The 15,406-nt window shown below is 40.6% G+C and overlaps 1 protein-coding gene across 1 annotated transcript in view; it reads right to left on the bottom strand.

The window, feature by feature from the left end:
- RAB3B (RAB3B, member RAS oncogene family) overlaps positions 1-15,406 on the bottom strand; it is a 63,039-nt gene that overhangs the window by 4,655 nt on the left and 42,978 nt on the right. Inside the window, exon 3 of the mRNA XM_056844198.1 lies at positions 2,465-2,589. Coding sequence (XP_056700176.1) covers positions 2,465-2,589 — 125 coding nt within the window. The remainder of the gene's footprint in view (positions 1-2,464; positions 2,590-15,406) is intronic.

Below are 15,406 nucleotides of genomic sequence, written 5' to 3'. Positions count from 1 at the left end.
TGGTAATTATAAAATCTTTATTCTGAACTCTGAATTCTATATATTATCAGTCACGGAAGAACCTGTGTTGCCCTTTAAGTAATTGCTTGCCCTTTAACTCCAACCTTATGAAAAAAAAACATTATTTCTTTTGGTTCCCTTTGCTGCTACTCATTTCTTATCTACAAGAAAGGATTTCCACTGTAACAATAAATATCTTCGGGAAGGGGAAAGAGCAGGGGCAATTCCTTGGAATTAGGGATGACCCGATGCTTGCACCTTTACCTTTTTACCTTCAGATGGCCCCTATGACTTAAACGACATATCTTTCCATATGAACCCTCTGAGCCAGATGCATTGGCAGTGAGGGGAGACCTTGTTCAAGTCCTTTCCTTTTAAAAACTGGGTGATGTGAGAATCATGGACTTCTCTGTGGTGGTTCCAACTGAATGGAACTGAATACTGAGACTCTCCTTAAGTCTGCACGATGTTTCAGTTTAGGTTAGTATTTGATTTTGTTTTAAAACCTAGATCTTTGGTTTCAATGTATATTGATCTAGTTGTAATTCCATTTTAAGCCATTTGTTTTCTTTAAAACTTGTGGTAGAAATTTTATACATCAGGCAAATGTGCTTATGCCAAATTAATGTATTTGATCTTAGCTAGCATTTTCCTCAAGCCAGTGGTCATACTGTACCTTTTTAATAGCTATGAGGTCTGGAACCAGCTGTTCAGTAAGAGGACAAACAACTCATAGTCTCACCTCTTTCAGGAACACAATCAAGGCTTTATTCCAGTACACAGTAAATTGTTTATGGCCCTTTGATTCCAATGATATTTAAAAAGTTTGGTGGATTCCAACCAACATGTGGTAGGATTAGCTAGTACATGACTCATCAGCAAATTTTGGGCAGTAACACTATGCTATTCTTGTGGCCTTTCCTTTGAGCCAAACTATACATAGCTGAGGAGATCTGTAAGTAGATTGCCCATGATTTTTCAAAAGTCTAAAAGCACCCACCAGGGGAAGGGCATACTGGGGTCACAGTGCTGGGGGAGTGGTTAGTCTTTCCCCCTTGTGTCATTTTCCCATTGCCAGTTGTCCTCCTGGAGCTCTTATTGTACTGAAGGCAAAAACACATAGGTACCCATATAGTATCTACATATTTCCTTCCCAGAAGATAGTTCCAGGTGGGGGAAGAGTGACGGTGGCATGAACGTGGTCTGAGAAAAGACATAGAAGGAAAAGAATAAACACCCTCTTCAAAACTGCTGCGGGGAGCTCCTAATTAACTTATGAAAACATACAGAAGATCCTAAACATGGATCTGATACTTCATGTCTAATCTAACCCTTTTAAATTTACAGAAGAAGAAAAATTAGTGATAATCTTGCTGTGCTCTTTTCTGGATCAACCAGATCCAGAAGAATCCCTTGGGGTTGGGCATCTTTTTTAGGTATGATCTCTATTGTCAAAGATGACATGTACAAGGAAGGAAGCACAACTAATTCACACTTCCTCATTTTATGCTCACACACATAATATGCCTGAAAGGTGACCATAAGAATCTTGGTGAAAACAGTTTCAGTGGAATGGTAAAAACCAGATGGGGATAGTTTGAAGACAGTAAACAAAGGCAACAGTAAAAAACAACAACAACAATGGGACAGAGGAAAGATGTGATAAGGGATGGTAGCTGAAAGGGGAATAAGGTGCAAGGGAAGAGGACTGGGGGGATTTGAGAGTGTTTGAAAGCAAAAGGAAGAGAACCTGATCAAAATGGAGATCAAAACAAATGCTGGAGGACAGAAGTTGATGATGTGCTCGTGGACCTGCCCAGATGGATTTTAAAAAGAATATTATCTTAGTTCCATGCTCGAACCATCAGTGGTGCAATATGCTGTCCCTATAGAAAAAATGAGGGAATAGCTTATTGTGGGAGGTAACTGTGTTGCTCTTCACAACATTTTACAGGCCATCACTATAGACTTCATAGACAATAGCCAAACACCCTTCATGATGTTCACGTAAATGAATTATCTGCAGCAATTACACTGGCAATGAAAACATTAGCTGGGGATGACTTGCTTTCCCCCCCAGGACAAAATATCCAGGACTGGAGGAATGTGACAGCCTCCTAAAACAAGATGACTATATAGTATGTAATGGTAAGACAATTGGATCTAGATTTTGGGAATCTCTGTTCAAGACCCCACAGCCAGAAAGTTAAGTGTATTCCTTAGGTCAGTCCCTTGAGCCTAGCCTACCTCATAGGGTTATTATGGGATATAAATGGGGTAAATTTCATGTATACTTCTTGAGTTCCTTGATGGAAGGACAATGTACACATGTGATAAAACAGAAGCATAGCTAAAATATCAGGATTAACAAATGGGTAATTTTTGTTCATTCAACTAAAATTTTGTCATCTGGGAAGGTCTGAAGAAAGGAGATAGGGAGAAAGAGACAAACTTTAACATGTACCCAACTGATCAGCCAGATGTTTTCCTTTTTCAAAAGGAACAATTCTTTCATCTTCCATATCACACTTGTTTCCAACAAGGATAATTTGGGCATTATCCCAGGAGTAGGTCTTTATCTGAGTGGCCCTGTAAGAGAAGAAAGATTATGCACTGGGAGTTGTAATATGATAAAGTGTGGACTGTGAATGCAGAACACTTGCAACCTAAGCTTGTAAACAGACACATTGGCATGAACACAAATTGCAACCTTCCCAGTTCTATGGACTGTAATTACTTTTATTTGAAGCCAAAATCTTATCTGTGCTTACTGGTGAAATTCCCTGTGTAAAAAAAAATTACCTATGGGAAAATGTCCTCTTAAAAACAAGGTGCAGGAATACCATTGCAAACTTTCTAGTAACTGTCTTCAGTTGTTTCATCAGTTCTACTTCTGAGCAGAACAAACAGGTTATAGTCTAGGACAGGGGTCCCCAATCTTTCTGAGCATGCAGGCACATTTCGAATTCTGAAACAGAATGATGGGCGCAGCAACAAAATGTCTGCCACAAAATCGCTGTTGCAGGAGGCGGAGTCAGCAACAAAATGAAAGCACTGAAATTTTACCAAAAACATTTGCAGACCATAATCCTCTTGGAGTGGGGTGGACAAATGGGGAAATAAGCATCAGAGGATGGAGACTTAATGACAATTTGTTTCAACAAGAGGCAATACTCAAAAATGCAAAAAAAGACTTAAAAGAATTTTTCATTATAAATAATGCACAGAAGTTTCTAGGACGTAAAGAAGGTCAAAAATATGTTGGACCTGTTGAATACAGAATAAATGTATAACAAAATTAAATTTGCAAAGCAGGAGTATTTTGAACATGCCAACAAGCCAGGTAGGTATCTTGCTTATTATTAGAGAAAAGAATATGAAAAGAGAATGATAATCGTAGTTCAAAGGAATAATGAAACAAGTTATATACTAAAGGATATTAAGGATAAATTTTATTCAATCTTCTCCAAACGGTATAAAAACAACCAAACTACACAAGACGGCATAGAGGATTACATGTAAGGTAATCAACAAAAGTCATTTTCAGTGGAGGAAAAAGAGGCACTCAACTAAAGTATAACAATACAATAAATTATTACACAAGCAATTGCAAGTTTGAAACTAGGGAAGGCCCCTGGTCCAGACAGTGTTACTTCTGACAGTCCATTCCTGAGAGTTCAGCGTTCAAGGTGGTGGGGTGGGGGAGGCACCGCTGCAGCACCTCCTAACCCATTTCCCTGGCACTGAAAAATAAAAAAAGCCTTTTAAAGGCTTTTTAAATTTTAAATGGGGTTTTTCACCCCATAGAGAACAGCGAGGCTATGCCTGCTAAAAAGCAGGCGCAGCAACGCTGTTCTCGGCACCGGCATCCAGGGGTGAAAGGGCACAGGAGGCTGCCTAATGGCAGCTCCTCCCGCCGGAATGCCCCAGGAATGCCTCCCAGGACCCCATAACACCCCCCGGAACACCGGCACGGGCCTTTATGCCGGTGGGACACCATCCCCGGCCACCGAAAGGTTAGGAATGGGCTATACGTCCCAAACCATCTCCAATGATGTCGCCAATAGAGGCATATTATAATAGCACAGAAAGAAAAAGAAATTATACCATATCAAGAAATGATCAAAACACATGGGGGGAAAACATGGCAGACAATCGAGGAGAATAAAAATGTAGAATGGGTTACATATTGCCAACTGGTATCAAGACTAAGAAAATACTGTTTAGTAACCAGCAAACTGACAAGAGTTTGAAACATTGGTCACCAAGAATAAGGATCATCTATTGGGAAAGATCTATAAATTATTACTTAAATATGACACAGAACCTGAACAAGTTAAGCCTTGTATGGTGAAATGGATGCAGAATTTTAGAGAGGAGATCACGATGCAACAGTGGGAGCAGCTATGGACCAAATCAATTAAATTTACAGCACATTAAGCTTTGAGAGAAAACTGGTATTAACTGTTCTTCTTTTGGTACATCACACCAAAGGACATCCAGAAAATGGAATAAGGAGTCAAATGGTAATTGTTGGAAATGTAAGGAGACTGATGGGACGTTCTACCATGCATGGTGGACATTTAAGAAGTTTAAAAAGTTCTAGACAGAAGTTCACTATGAAATGCAAAAAATTCTAAAGATGAAATTTACAATGGACCCTAAAACTATGTTGTTAGGAATTTTACCGTCAACTATTAGGATGCCAATGGAGGAGCTGACTAGATATATGATTACAGCAGCAAGAGTTGTTATTGCAGTAAAGTGGAAGTTAGAAGAATGCCCAGACATCGAAGATCGGAAAAAATAAATTAGCAGAATATGCAGTGATGGCAAAGTTGACAAACCAAATAAACAAAAGATCCACTGATGCATTTCAACAAAAATGGGAACCTTATTTTGTATATGTTTCATAAAGATTGTATAAATAGAAACTGCTATGTTATAAGATTGTACCAGATTTAGCACTCTTGAGTTAACTAAGCACCATATCATATTTGTGATAGCATTTAATTCTGGTTAAAATAAGTATACAGGGCCAAAGAATATTTAGAGATTATTTGTTTAGATAAATATTATGTTGGTATTAACATCATAAGAGCCTCATGACACAGAGTTGTAAGCTGCAGTACAAGCTCTGCTCATGACCTGAGTTTGATCCTGACTGAAGTTGGTTTCAGGTAGCCGGCTCAAGGTTGACTCAGCCTTCCATCCTTCTGAGGTCAGTAAAATGAGTACCCAGCTTGCTGGGGGTAAAAGGAAGATGACTGAGGAAGGCACTGGCAAACCACCCCGTAAACAAAGTCTGCCTAGTAAACGTCAGGATGTGACATCACCCTATGGGTCAGGAATGACCCGGTGCTTGCACAGGGGACCTTTACCTTTTTTTATTAACATCATATCTAGAATAATTAAGGAAATAAAATGTTATGATCATCCAATTACAAAACATGTCAGTATTATAGTGCTATGACTGTAGTGGACCATGCATTAAATTTATGTAATATTTGTATTTTGTATTTTTTTATTGTACTGAAAAATAAAAAAAACATTCACACACACACAAAAATGATTGCCACAGCTTAACTTCAGCAACACAGTGCAGATCCTTGTGCTGTTGTGGCAGCTGCTGCCAAAGTAACATTTAAAAAAATCTGCACAGCCAATCAAATCTCCAAGAGTCAATCAGAAGCCTTGCTAGCCTAAAAGTTCTATCCAGCCCCGCCCACTTGGCAGGCACCAGAAAAGGTGTTGGTGGGTGCCAAGGTGCCCACAGGCACCATATTGGGGAACCCTGGTTTAGAAAGACTTATGTTCTATGAATTAAATCAGCTAGTCTTAACAGTGCTATTCTGGATTCAGACTGTCGTCAATCCCTGTTCTAGAATTTTACAAATGGGTACATTGGTTACTGGAGTTGGCCAGGTTCAGAAGTGCTTGCTACTCAGTGGCTCTTTTTGTACATGTTCACATCCACCAACTTGCTGAGTACTATTTGATGAATGCATTGATTCTGATGTGTGTGTGTTTTAGCTCAGTTTCTTATACCAGTGACAGTAGCTTCTAAATGTTGCCATGCCCAGTCTCTGCAGTGGTGGGGCTGTGTACAAGAATTTTTCTTGGAGTGCAGGGAAAGACAATATGATTGCTGCATAACAGTAGGGCTGCAAGCTTTCAGCAGTGTTTTCAATACATACATTAACTGAAAATGTTGTTGATTAATTAGAAGGGCTGCTAGTTACACTCTTGTGTATTTTTTAAGCTATTGGTTCTGCTGTAACCGAGAACTAAAATTTAAAAATTAAAGATGGATTTTTTTCTAACAATGATGGTGGGCTTTTTATTACATTATAAGTTTAAACTTCCTTTCATATTTCAGAAAGGTGCCTGTATTTAAGATTTGGTCACTTACAACATTTATTTAAATATAATCAATTAGTTATGACTGGCTAGAATGCAGATGATTAATCAACTACAAATGTATCCATCAGCAAGAAACCTGACTGCAGTTGTTCAGCTTTTAACTTTGGAAGACATATATGTCCAAGAACATAATACACACATCCCAATCCAGCAGAGGGAGCCGGGAGATACAAAATGATGAAGCAACTCGGCTTATAATTCAGTGCTTTTTGCCCAGGGTATACACAATATATTGCACTACAGTGGAGCATTAGCATTCAGTTTTAAGAATCTTGGTTGTTGCAGTCATAATAATTAGAATATGGTCAGTTTCTGTTTTACCTGTTTTTCTGGCATGGTAGCCGCAAATAAAATTTATTTATTCATTTATTTATATCACAATAATTAGAAGGGCACAAATGTTTGTTTAAGGTAGCAATCCTAAGCAGGTCTACTCAGGTGTAAGCCCTATGTTATTTAACAGGGCTTTCTCCCAGGCAAGTGTTCTGAGGTCTGCAGTCTTAAGATATCTACCTATATTTTTATCTATTTGTTTATATTAGGTTCATTTTCAGCAAACCAATCATTCAGAAATGTTTTCTATTATCAGTTCTTTTTGCACACATACAAACACACACTTCATTATTAGTAATGCATTTTACCCATGACAAAGGAGAGTTGGGATTTTCAACCATTCATTATTTTCACTAATTTCCCTCTAATTACATGGGGAGACAAAATCCTCTTTTGCATCTATGCGCCCATTAACTTGTGCTGGAGAGGGGCTGAGTCAATGGAGCTTAAGTTCTGATTCAGAAGCAACCTCCAGCTCTGATTCATTGCTCACAATTTGTAATTAGTTGTGTGGACAGCCCACATCATGCTTCTCATACCGAAAGCAATGTCAGTTAGACAACCTATGAATATTCACAAGGCAATCTTCTCTGTGGCTGTGAGGCTTACCTTAAATAAACTCTGCTATGTAACTGAGTTTTTGGTAAGTCATTGAAACACAGCCAGCTGCTATAGCTTTCAAAATGAAGAATTAAAAAGGGAACTTTGCTCTCAGGCTCACACTTCCAAAAGGTGGTGTGAACACCTGATGTTTCTGTGGGGTTTAATCATAACACTTTTTCATAGCACGTTTAGGCTTCTGTTTTTATACAATCTGCTTTTATTTTATTTAATGTGATGTTCGTACATCTGACCTACAGCTGATGTATTTTATACAAGTCAAAAACAAATAACCAAGTAAAAATAGTAGGTTTAGGGCTTCAAATGGATAAGTTCAGCATAACTTATTTCCCTTTTTAAATTAGTCTCCCACCCCACCCTTCTTACTACAGAACTGGGACAGGTTCTGTATTTAAACACATAGCACTACTGAATCACATCTAGTTTTGAGCCCAAGACTTAAGCCTGCTTCCTAGTGCATCAGTCCAGACATGAGGCAGTGATCATTCTGGAGCGAAATGCTTCAGGGATCTAACCATGCTGTCTGCATGGTTGGCTGAGTGAAAACTGAAGAACTACAAGAGCTAAACCTCAACAGTTTATGCAACATCAGTCATAGAAAATGCAAGCTAAACTTTGGGGGGGGGGATTTGGGTTCTAGAGATGGACTTTAATTGATTTTGATTGATTTTGAAAATCATATAGTAAATCACAAATTCAAACTGCTAATTTCTTTTTCACATGTATATTTGGTAAGTCTGTATGGATAGAGCAATTTTGATTTTCTAACTGAAAGATACCAGGGTCCTCTCCAGGCTAGCTATGAAGAAGGAGGAGGAGGAGGTTTTTCTAAGCTGACTTTCTCTACCACTTAGGGAAGAATCAAACTGGCTTACAGTCACCTTCCCTTCCCCACAACAGATACCCTGTGAGGTAGGTGAGGCTGAGAGAGCTCTAAGAGAGCTGTGACTAGCCCAAGGTCACCCAGCTGGCTTCATGTGTAACAGGGGAAACCAAACTGGTTCACAAGATTAGCGTCCGCCACTCATGTGGAGGAGTGGGGAATCAAACCCGGTTCTCCAGATTAGAGTCCACCGCTCTTAACCACTATACCACACTGGCTCTCTAGTGTGGAACTGCAGTGAGTCATTGGGCTTTTCCACATACTCATCTTCCTCCCTTGTGTGTTCCTGTTGCTTGGGGGGGGGGGAATCAGTTCCGCATGTGTTTTGCTCCCTCTAGAATTCGATTCAATATTATATCACTTTATGTCCAGCATATCTCCCGGGGGGAGCCCGGCGCGCCCGGCGGCGCGGCCTTGGAGCGGCTGCAGGAGCCCCTCACAGGGCGCTCCTGGCCAGGCGAAGCCGCATGGGCCCAGCAGCGGCGGCGATGGCGGCGATGGTAAGTTGCCTCCTCCCTCCTCCCCCTCCCTCCTCCCCCCTCCCCTACCGTATTGACCCACGTATAAGCCGAGGCCGGCTTTTTCAGCCCTTTTTTTGGGCTGAAAAACTCGGCTTATACGCGAGTATATACGGTAGTCTGTAAACAATAGGGCCTTTTATGCATGGCTATTTCCTTTGCCGTCACCCCTCCAATGACTTCGGTCTTTGTTTTGGTTATGCATGCCGTTTCCGACCATCAGTGGTCACCTCACTCTCCCCCTGCGTTTCCCCGTGTTTTGCCTATGTTTTCCAATTTGAGATAAGACAGGTCTCTGAAAATGCAGGCAAAACGCGGGAAAACACAGGGGGAGAGCCGAAGTGACCTCTGACAGTTGGAAACAGCATGCATAATCAAATCAAAGACCCAAAGTCGTTGGAGGGGTGATGGTGAGGGAAACGGCCATGCATAAAGTGCCAGGAAAATCACAGGGAGATGTGTGACTTACTTCAAAGTAGACATACAACAGGATATAAGCCATAAGGATGCATTTTAATGGGAACATAGTGATGTATAAATTGCCATGTGGAAGCCCAGTTTCAGTTCTGCTTCCAGGTAATTCTGGAAGAATAATCATTCAGCAGTGCCAAACAACGCTGAGTGGGTAGTCCCTATATCAGAGAATCTTGTTAACACGTCAGCTATAACCTTTTGTTTGTTTTTGCACGAACACAAATTCCATCACAAGGTGTCACACAGTAGCACTATATGCTAGTGCATCAGTCCAGATATATATATATATATATATATATATATATATATATATATATATATATATATATATATATATATATATATATATATATATAGCTGCTTTTAAAGACATTTGGAAATCTCTTTGCAAAGCCATTTTAAAAAAATCACAGGCAATAACAAACTGCATGAGTTCTCTCAACAGCCTGTAGGATCTCTTCTTATGAAAGAGGAAATGTGTTGCAGTCTTGTGCATGGTTTCCTAAATGACTTAGAATGCTTTCTTTTCAAAATCAGTTTGATAGATTTCCTGCTGCATTTTCAGCACATGGGTTGGTAAAGCATTCTTTAATGTTTTTGGTTTATTCCCGGTTTCTTGCATGACAGCCAGCCTTCTGTTCCACACGGGGTATACAATAGGCCTCCTATTTACACTGGGTTCTGTTTACTGCACTTGGAGACAGAGCAGGTGCGTCACTAGCCAAGCAAAGGAAGTTGGCACTTGCAAAGGAAAACAACCTGCAAGTAACTGCTGTCTTCATTTGCACAATCTCTAGTCACTTCCATGGAGGTGACAAGATGAAACTGTGAGACGAATTTGGCCTTCACCTTTACTTTTTTTCATGTGTTTTTCTAGCTTCAGAAGAAACTGAGATGTTCATCACTTCTTGGGAGATGACTGCACACATTTTAATGTTATATATAAGATGTGTATGTGTTATGTGCCGCCAAATCAATTCTAACTTATGGCAACCCTATAAATTAATGACCTCCAAAATGTCCTATCGTTAACAGACTTCCTCAGATCTTGCAAACTGAGGGCCATGGCTTCCTTTACTGAGTCACTCCCTCATGTTGAGTCTTCCTCTTTTCCTACTGCCTTCAACTTTTCCTAGCATTATTGTGTTTTCCTGTGACTCTTGTCTGTGAAGAATTGTGAAATGTGACCGAAGTACAATAGCCTCCGTTTAGGCATTTCAGCTTCTAGAGAGAAAGCCACTTGTGAAATGCCTCTCCTATTCGATATGTTTCCGCCAGGGCGCATTTTCCCCTTTCTTAATCATTAATAATTTCCTCATTTCTTGTTCAGTATTCCAGTGCTATATGCCCACAGACTTCAGTTTACACAAGCCAGTGATGTTTTCTCAGCCATGTTACTGAATGTAAAATGGTAAAGAAAACAAAACTAAAATGTTAGTTGCTAAGTAAAAAAGGAGTGGGTCACCCATTCAGAAACATGTCACTTGAGATATAAGACTTGGCTCTTTGTAGTTGGGGAACAGCTTACAGCAGCTACTCAAATATGGCACTTCCCGCCATACAAAAGAATACTAAGGAATGGCTCACAGAAACATATCTGAAGTGAGAGCTCTGTGACATTACTTCCTTCACTGGCACACACATACCATTTTCATGCTGTGGAAAGGTCTTCTGGAACTTCATATTGTGAGGAGCAATTTTCATGATGTGGTCATGGGATTTTAATCACACATGATTCAGAGTGCTGAGTCAGGTGAAAAAATAGTGGAAAAGCATCTTGTGAGCATTTCCTAGTTCAAACCCATGCTTCCCACCTGCCATATGGGTGCCTTGCACCAGTGAGCTATAGTGGGATAGCGGTGTCAGAATCTTTGGTGAGGGTGCAGTTGTGTGTTCCCTTGTAGCTGCACCATAGTCTACAGTCCCCTTTTCTGGTACTACCATCTCCCACCTTGGGCAGGATGTCAACCCTTGGCAGGAGGCATCATGTGAGATCCATCATGGTTGCCTTTGCTGAGTGAGCTATGGGAATATGGGAAAGCTGAGATTAGATTGGCCATGTTTCTTGGCAAAGGAACTCAGCTGCAGGCAGGGACTTGAACCTATGTCTGCACAGTAGGGTTGCCAAACTCCAGGTACTATCTGGATATCACCTGCTATTACAACTGATCTCCAGCCGACAGAGATCAGTTCACCTGGAGAAAATGGCTGCTTTAGCAATTGGCCTCTATGGCATTGAAGTCCCTCCTCTCCCCAAACCCCACCCTCCTCAGGCTCCACCCCAGAAATCTCCAAGTATTTCCCAACCCAGCGAAAGCAACCCTACTGTACAGCTTGCTGCTGTATGTTGATTCTGGAGCTCCTGCTGCTCATGCCATCTTCTTGGAAATAAATGTAGCCAAAATACTTTTTTTCTTCCTGCCTTCTTGCCCTCCACTGACATGTGACTGACAGTTGCATGACATCAGGAGGCTGTGGCTGCTTTGATGGATGGCAGTTGGGTGCACTCATGTGTCACTCACAGGAGCAGCATTGGTATATTTCTCCTTGACTGGTAGATGTTGGTGGAGTGTGTGATCACTGTGTGACCTTGGGCCTGTAACACTCACTCATCCTAACCTAACTCACAGGGCTGTTGTGAGGATAAAATGAAAGAGGGGAGAATTATGTACACTGACCCCCTTGGCAGAAGGGTGGAATAAAAATATACTAAATAAATAAGAAAAAAATAATTGTGCAAAACTCATCTATCCACAGACCTGTGGACATTGATGTTGCAAGGTTTCTTGCCAAGTGGCCCAGCTACAGGGTTGCCAACCTCCAGGTACTAGCTGGAGAGCTCCTGCTATTACAAGTGATCTCCAGCTAATAGACATCAGTTCACCTGGAGAAAGTGGCAGCTTTGGCAATTGGACTCTATGGCAGGGGTGTCAAACATATGGCCCATGGGCCAGATCCAACCCCTTGAGATCTCTTATCCGGCCCATGAGCCAGCCGAGGCAAAAAAAACAACACCCCATCTCAATATAAGCTGGTGAGGCATGGCCCAGCCTGACCAAGTGACGTTTATATCATAGCCAGCCCTTGTAACAAATGTGTTCGACACCCCTGCTCCATGGCATCAAAGTCCCTCCCCAAACCCCACCCCCTCAGGCTCCACCCCAAAAATCTCCTGCCAGTGGTGAAGAGGGACCTGGCAACCCTACTCAGCTAGCTGGCTACCTATTTTTGTGGCTCTGTTTGGCACCACAAGGCAAAACCTGAACTGACTTCAATAGATATTACTCATAACTGAGTAATGGCCCCTTTATTAAATATTGGGTGAACTGTATTAGGTCTGTGTTCATTCTAGGGGTATATTTCCCTACTGCACAGTGATGTTTTACCCTTGTTGTAATGTGATGGGAGAAATAGTCAACCAAACCCACCCTAAACACTTTGAATTTAATTACAAGCAATACTGTTTTGTATCTTAGCCAAACAGACTGTTTAGATAATATTGCACACTGTGTTTCTGACCATGTTAAACTTACTAATGGGGAAAGGTTGACTCTGTCTGTGTGCATTATAGAGGGCAGCGATCACATCATCCTAACTGACATAGTACAACTGTGCTGCAAGAAAATATTTCTCATTTAATGAAACCATCGCTCTAATTAGAACTGCTATTCTGATGTGTGAAATAATTAGTGCAAGGAGGTGTGATTTAAAGGGGAAAAGGATGTCATCTTCTTGGGAAGTGCTATAGTGTCATGGAGATAGGGTTGCCTCTTTCCTTCTGGCAGGCCACTTCCATCTTTAACAGCCACATAGCAGGTAGCAATTCTACAGGTGAATTAAATTATTTGCCTTACATAACTATCACAGAAGCTCTTTTAGTTAAAAGGAATGAAGCAACCCTACCATAAGAGGAAAAAGGAAGGAAAACCGAGACTTTAAATTTGAATAATAACATTTTAAGTGCTAGAAGGAAGTTGAAGGGGTAGTCTCAGAGGTCTTCTTAGGCAAATAGTATGGGATCTGCAGATATGCTCTCTAGCAAAGCCTCAATGCCCCTAAATAGATACAAGTAAAAAGGAATTATGTCTTGCATTCAAGCTATGCAAATTTTCTGATAATTATAAGTGTGGGTGTATAAAATTTAAACTGCATAAATACACTTAATTCATAATTCTCTTTGCCACATTTAAAGCTGACAGAATTCATAATAGATTTCTGAGAAGTGGTATAAAAGAGAGAAAAAATCTAGAAACTATTGGAGAAGAAAAAGTAGGACACAATAGTTTGGTGACAGCAAACATTACAAATCCCTTGCCATTGCTGATTCTCTAATTTTTCTCTTTTTTATTCTTTTAATTTTTGAATATTTGAACATATTATTGTCGAAGGCTTTCACGGTCAGAGTTCATTGGTTCTTGTAGGTTATCCGGGCTGTGTAACCGTGGTCTTGGAATTTTCTTTCCTGACGTTTCGCCAGCAACTGTGGCAGGCATCTTCAGAGTAGTAACACTGAAGGACAGTGTCTCTCAGTGTCAAGGGTGTAGAAAGAGTAATATATAGTCAGAAAGGGGTTGGGTTTGAGCTGAGTATTGTCCTGCAAAAGTATTGTCCTGTAAGTATCAAGATAATGTGCTAATGAGGGTATGGTATGTTAATATGGAACCATTGTATCCTGAAGTGATCTGTTAATGTGTGTAATCCAAAACTAATCTGTATGGCTATTGTTGAATGTTGTCTTTGTCTGGAGGTGTTTCAGGGCAGGAAGCCAAGCCTTATTCATTCTTAAACTCTCCTCTTTTCTGTTAAAGTTGTGCTGATGTTTGTGAATTTCAATGGCTTCTCTGTGCAATCTGACAAAATAGTTGGTAGAATTGTCCAGTCTTTCAGTGTCTTGGAATAAGACCCTGTGTCCTGTTTGTGTCAGTCCATGTTCAGCCACTGCTGATTTCTCAGGTTGGCCAAGTCTGCAGTATCTTTCATGTTCTTTTATCCTTGTTTGTATGCTGCGTTTTGTGGTCCCGATGTAAACTTCTCCACAGCTGCAAGGTATACGATATACTCCTGCAGAGGTGAGGTTTCTCCATCCTATCAGTGACTCCTTTAATAAATGGCAAGAATACCATGGAAAAGGAAATTGAGGGTAAACTCCCATTTCTTGATACCCTTGTCATCCGTAAATCAAACCTTCAGTTAGGTCACAAGGTCTACCGGAAACCAACTCACACAGATCGCTACTTACACAAAAACTCCAACCACCACCCCCGACAGAAAAGAGGAATAATCAAAACATTAATGGACCGTGCAAGACGGATCTGTGAACCACAGTTTCTCAAGGAAGAAACTAACCATCTAAATCACGCACTGCTAGCAAACGGCTACTCCAAGAATGAAATCAGAAGGGCCATTGAACCAAACAAAAATCAGAAAACTCAAGAAAAACAGTCTCCCATAGGAAAGGTATTCTTGCCATTTATTAAAGGAGTCACTGATAGGATGGAGAAACTTTTGAAAAAACATAACCTACAAACAGTGTTTAAACCCACCAAGAAAATACAACAAATGCTACGATCAGCAAAAGACAAAAGAGACCCCCTCACCTCTGCAGGAGTATATCGTATACCTTGCAGCTGTGGAGAAGTTTACATCGGGACCACAAAACGCAGCATACAAACAAGGATAAAAGAACATGAAAGATACTGCAGACTTGGCCAACCTGAGAAATCAGCAGTGGCTGAACATGGACTGACACAAACAGGACACAGGGTCTTATTCCAAGACACTGAAAGACTGGACAATTCTACCAACTATTTTGTCAGATTGCACAGAGAAGCCATTGAAATTCACAAACATCAGCACAACTTTAACAGAAAAGAGGAGAGTTTAAGAATGAATAAGGCTTGGCTTCCTGCCCTGAAACACCTCCAGACAAAGACAACATTCAACAATAGCCATACAGATTAGTTTTGGATTACACACATTAACAGATCACTTCAGGATACAATGGTTCCATATTAACATACCATACCCTCATTAGCACATTATCTTGATACTTACAGGACAATACTTTTGCAGGACAATACTCAGCTCAAACCCAACCCCTTTCTGACTATATATTACTCTTTCTACACCCTTGACACTGAGAGACACTGTCCTT

The sequence above is a fragment of the Euleptes europaea genome, chromosome 2 (genome assembly GCF_029931775.1).
Source record: "Euleptes europaea isolate rEulEur1 chromosome 2, rEulEur1.hap1, whole genome shotgun sequence".
NCBI lineage: Eukaryota > Metazoa > Chordata > Lepidosauria > Squamata > Sphaerodactylidae > Euleptes > Euleptes europaea.
Note: the sequence above shows the minus strand (reverse complement) of the source record. Positions and strands in the feature narration are given on the sequence as shown.